Consider the following 5812-nt stretch of genomic DNA (forward strand, 5'->3'; position numbering starts at 1 on the left):
CAACCCAGGTACATGCCCTTGACCGGAATCGAACCTGGGACCTTTCAGTCCACAAGCCGATGCTCTATCCACTGAGCCAAACCAGTTTTGGCGACCTCCGTAATACTTTCAACAATAAATGTAAATTTAAAAACAATCATTAATGGGCTTTACAGGCCAAGCTAACAAGTTTAGGTATCAAAAAGCCTTTAGAAATGTTCTTGACCTGAATTTGCTCCATCTATTTCCTCCTGCCTGATATGACTCCTCACTCTTCACTGCCTCTTCAAGATCCAAGGACTCCTCCAAGGCAGGACCAATCTCACCTCCTCTGTGAAGTGTTCTCTGACAACTCAGGCTCACAGTAATTTCTATGTTGAACTCCAAGCACTGCTGCCTGTTTATTCAAGTAATGCTAAACCTAATAAAAGCTCTTTATTTTCTTATGGACAGACATAATCTACTTGGGGAAAGGGACCATGTCTCATATTCCTCTGTTCCACTCCATGCACCGAGATCAGTGGCTTACAGTTGCAGGAGTTCAGTAAGCATTGGAAGAGCGACTCAGAACTGGAGTTGTAACAAGGCTGAACTCAGGGAGATCCATGCTGATAGAGTTCAAAGACACTGTCACCTGGGAAATGAGCGCAGGAGTACCCAAGGACCACGTTAAGTAACACCAAATTGCAGAGGGAAAAGCTGTTCTTTTCTAATCAGAAATCTTCTCTTTTAATTATGTCAAAGAAGAAAGTCTCAGCTAGCGCTAATATCACTTGAACATCTCCCTTTTGAGGAGCATTTATGCCTAGAACCTCCATCGTCAACAGTATCTGGCTGAATTTTGATAACAGTACTTTAGCTACATTGCTGGCTTGCCAAGGTACATTCACCATCAAAATTGGAAGGTTCAGCTGGATTGCTTAAGCGTCTCCAGGTCTAGTGTTCTGTTGCTGTGATTCTGCATCAAAACTAAATTCTTTACCCAGCCATCTGCCAGGCTCACTGTCCCTGACATGTACTGTAATGCGGGCTGCAAAGGGCAGGGATTTTTGTTTTGCACTCTGATGTAGCTGAAATCCCCACAACAGTGTCTAACCAAGAGCAGGTGCTCAGTAAATAATTACTAATGATTGAAAGAGTATATGTAACAGATAAGAGCAACATGCATATTAATGTGCCACCGAAAAATAAATCTCCAGATCATATTGACAACATTCCTAACAATGGTTAAACATTCCACCACTTCAAATCACTCAGCTCACATTCCCTTAAAGACCCTACCTGCCTGAGTGCGTTCCTATGGCCACCACTGTGCCACTTGGATGAAAATCTGCACAGTGTCCTGGTTCCTAGAAGAAAGACAGAAAGCTGTTGGGGAGTACATGAGAAAGTCTCACTAGATCTATAGGAACAGTAGCAAAAACTATTTGAAAATAACTTGTTTCATATAAACAACGAATTCCAATCAACATCCTTGTAGCTATGTGGATATGAGAGGAAAAAAGAATTTCAGAGCAGGAAGGGGTACGCTGGCAGAGTGGTGAGGAGAAAGGACAACCAGCTTGTGGCTAGGCAGTGGAATAATAATAGAATAACAACAAACATTTGTATAGTTCTTTAGAGTCTGCAAAGAAAATGTATACACCTTTGGGCTAGACAAGATGGGTATCTCAGTGGGGTTGGGAGAAAATACAGTAAGAGACCAATTCAAAAAGAAGACAGTCTGTTAGTGAGCAGCACTTGCTGAATCCAACTGCACCACCACCAGAGGCCCAAACATTTCTGAACAGTGCTCCATGTACATGTGAAATCTTTTTACTATGGAAACTGATGGAAAAATTGAGCTTTTTGCACTGCTAATTTGTTTCTTCAGAGTGGGTTCATGGAATATTTTTGACTAAACACTCTTCCCTTTACTAAACACTTTGTTTTAACCAATGCTGAGTTCTTTCACTTTTGCTGCTTCCAAATGCTAATCTGGGGCATTTCTGTGGGGAGATTATAATCCAATTTTGTTTTACTCACATCTACAAGTCTGGTCCATTCCAGCCTGTGTTCCATTGAGTTCCACATGCACACCTGTCTGTCCTGAGCACACGTCAAGAGCAAATCTTTGAAGGGATGTGTGGCAAGACCCCAAAGTTCATCTGTATGACCCTGAAATAAAATACACCTATTATTATGTTAAAAGAAACAAAATATCATAAAAATATTCAGTTAATGGTTAAAATTACAGTTACCTGGACTTCTATTTGGAAGCCATCATTAAATGTTCCCCGTAAAATAAAATTTCGTGATGTGCCTACTAAAAATTGATCTGCCTTTCCTTCTGCAACAGCTCTGATTGTTCCATACTGATCAGGAACCTAAAAAAAAAACACAAACCACACTGTAATGTCACCATGCACATACTAACATGCATTAATTACAACCCGAAAACAGCACTAATCGCTAAAAACAATTATGGGGTAATGAGTGACAAAATTCCAAATTTGAAAGGAATATGGCAATCTTATGCTAATGATAATTTATTTATTCAATTAATTTTATTACACAGAAGTTATAATGTATTATTATTATTGACATTCTTTGTTTCAGTACATTTTAAATTTATATTTTACATGATTTTAAGAGTTAAGCCGAAACCGGTTTGGCTCGGTGGATAGAGCGTCGGCCTGTGGACTGAAAGGTCCCAGGTTCGATTCCGGTCAAGGGCATGTACCTTGGTGGCGGGCACGTCCCCAGTGGGGAGTGTGCAGGAGGCAGCTGGTCGATGTTTCTCTCTCATCAATGTTTCTAACTCTCTATCTCTCTCCTTTCCTCTCTGTAAAAACTCAATAAAATATATTTAAAAAAAAAGAAGAGTTAAGGCTTAGGTGGAGAGGAAGGTCTGGTTTTGTTACTTAATAGTTATGTTATTTTGGTCAAGTCATTTGGCCCAAGACAAGTTTCTTTATATATAATATGGGAATAATAATAATAATAATAATAATAATAATATTACAGATGCTACTTCCCTGTAAACTAAAAAGCAGTATATTGTAAAGTGTTATAACTCATTAATAGGACTCCTTGGTAGATCAATCTCATTTAATCCATTACATGGGGAAACTCTCAGTGAATGTTATCTAGATACTAAAAGCCTAAGTGACTGTTACAGCAGAAGGACCAGAACAACCAGTTGCTGGATGCGCACTGACTACCAGAGGGCAGACACTCAAGGCAGGAGTGCCACTCAGCCAGAAGCCAGGTTCACATCTGGCGAACACAGCAGTGGTGGCGGAAACCTCTCCCACCTCCACGGCAGCGCTAAGGAAGGAGCAGTGAGCAGGAAGGCAGTAAGGAGCGAGGGGTCCCGGACTGCAAGAGGGCACAGGTTGGGCTGAGGATACCCCAGGGCACAAATCTCATGCATCGGGCCTCTAGTGTTAAAAGAAACGGAATCTCTGGCTGACCTCTTACGGTAAAAGCTTCACTGCTTTTTACTGTGTGAGCTGGTTAGGAGTCAGCGGTCCTAGATTGTGAGAGGGATGTCTGACTGCCAGCAGTTGGACATCCCCTGAGGGGTCCCAGATTGGAGAGGGTGCAGGCCAGGCTGAGGGACAAGCCGCCCCCTCCCCCGCACCTGCACGAATTTTGTGCACCGAGCTACTAGTTAATATAATAAGTAAAGTGTTATAACTCATTAATAGGACTCCTTGGTAGATCAATCTCATTTAAACCAAAGAATGACTCCTTCTTTATGAAGTATGACCCCAAAATTACTCCTGAAAGCACAAAGAACTGAATTCTAAAAGTAACCCAAATTTACATTAGAAATGGCAAAAGGAGGATAAACTAGATGGTATAGCTTGACTACAGAGGGTATGAGTTATCTGTGAAGAAAAGAAACAGCATGAATTTAAGGCTGAGATAAAGCAATTCTTTCTTATCTATCTTCTTGAAGATAAAACTCAAGAGTAGTACTATCAGGATCCTCTTTTTAGAGATTTTGTCTGGAAAACATGTTTAGAATACAGTGAGCATAAGTTCAAAATTTAAGTCACTCAAAAAGAGTCAATATCAAAGCAAGAAATTTGCCCTTGCTTTGAGAATTATTGATCTAAAATACAATTCTTAACTGTTCTACCATCTGAGACCTCAATTCAATTAGCATTTAATACCTTTCACAGTACACATAATACCTGTCAGGTTTTATAAATACACCTAGGTCCACACCATGAAGAAGAAACAAGCAGAGATAATTATCTACTATCATTAAGCTCACTGTTGAAATGATTATTTTCAGTATTAAAATTAAATTGGTCATTTTGCATACCCTGGTTATATTTTGGATCACTAAGAAAAAGCCTTAGAAATAAACAAGTTAATTATTCTGCCCAATCTTTTTTTTTAAATGCTTTCAAATTATTTTGTTTAATGATTGGTTTCTTTTTTCTTTTCATTCTGAGGAAATGAAATGACAAGGATATGTACCAACTTCCCAGAAAGTGTAAGTTATCTTTTTTTTTTTTAAACATATTTTATTGATTTTTTACAGAGAGGAAGGGAGAGAGATAGAGAGTTAGAAACATCGATGAGAGAGAAACATCGATCAGGCGCCTCCTGCACATCTCCCACTGGAGATATGCCCACAACCCAGGCACATGCCCTTGACCAGAATCGAACCTGGGACCCTTCAGTCCACAGGCCGACGCTCTATCCACTGAGCCAAACCGGTCTCGGCGTAAGTTATCTTAAAGTGGGACAGAAGACATTAGTTTAGAGGGTTTAACATTATAATTTTTATGTTCCCATCCTTACCTCAATTTCTCTTTCGGGATTCAAATCATGATCCCACAGAATTATTTTTCTGTCTTTTCCTCCTCCGGTTAATAACATCCCATTTCTCATCTGACAAAGTGTGAATACACTGCCATCATGAGCTTTGATTTGTTTGCTGATCTGATAAACACCTAATAAGATTAGGAAAAAATAAAAACACTAGTGATAACATTTCCCCTCAAACTTTAGTGGCTTTCTGGAAGAAAATAGATGCTTTATGACTTAAGATGGGATTACATCATGATAAACCCATTGTATGATGAAAATGCATTTAATATACCTAATCCACCAAACATCATAGCTTAGCCTAGTTGGTTTCTACCAAAGTGCATATCATGTTTGCACTATGGTAAAGTTGAAAAACTGTAAGTCAAACTACAGTAAGCTGGGGACCATTTGTATAAAGCAGTGGTTCTCAACCTTCTGGCCCTTTAAATACAGTTCCTCATGTTGTGACCCATCCATAAAATTATTTTTGTTGCTACTTCATACCTGTAATGTTGCTACTGTTATGAATCGTAATATAAGTATCTGATATGCAGGATGGTCTTAGGCGACCCCTGTGAAAGGGTCGTTTGGCCGCCAAAGGGGTCGCGACCCACAGGTTGAGAACCACTGGTATAGCGTGATTACTCAAAAGTGCCTACCACTCAACAATCAAACACCTATTTTCAGCAAGTTATGCAAGGCTGGTAGTGTAGCTTAATACAACCTTTTGTATTTATGTCAATATTGTTACTCTGAAAATATTTCAAAACACCTTCTTACAAAAGGGTAGAGTAGTGACAATTCTATAGACAACAGGGGATACTCAGAACTTTACAATCTCTTATAATCATCTTATTATGGTAGTTAGCATAGTATCACTTTTCTGATTTTAGAGTTGAGGACACACAGGTATAGAAATGGCTTAACCAATACCACATAGTTAGCTAGTGACAAAGCTGTGAATAGGGCTCAAGGCTCTTCACTCAATGTACCCTTAAGTTTGCAAAAAAAGCTTTAATTT

General features: G+C 39.3%; 1 protein-coding gene across 4 annotated transcripts in view; it reads right to left on the reverse strand.

The window, feature by feature from the left end:
- The window catches only part of EML4 (echinoderm microtubule associated protein like 4), a 153925-nt gene that overhangs the window by 24114 nt on the left and 123999 nt on the right, over positions 1 to 5812 (reverse strand). For all 4 annotated transcript variants that reach the window (XM_006778655.1, XM_006778653.1, XM_006778652.1 and 1 more), the window contains 4 exons: positions 4783 to 4934; positions 2220 to 2345; positions 2005 to 2136; positions 1261 to 1328 (listed from right to left, as the gene is read on the reverse strand). In XM_006778655.1, the coding sequence (XP_006778718.1) occupies positions 1261 to 1328; positions 2005 to 2136; positions 2220 to 2345; positions 4783 to 4934 (478 nt within the window). The remainder of the gene's footprint in view (positions 1 to 1260; positions 1329 to 2004; positions 2137 to 2219; positions 2346 to 4782; positions 4935 to 5812) is intronic.

Source organism: Myotis davidii, unplaced genomic scaffold (genome assembly GCF_000327345.1).
Source record: "Myotis davidii unplaced genomic scaffold, ASM32734v1 scaffold6, whole genome shotgun sequence".
NCBI classification, from domain to species: Eukaryota; Metazoa; Chordata; class Mammalia; order Chiroptera; family Vespertilionidae; genus Myotis; species Myotis davidii.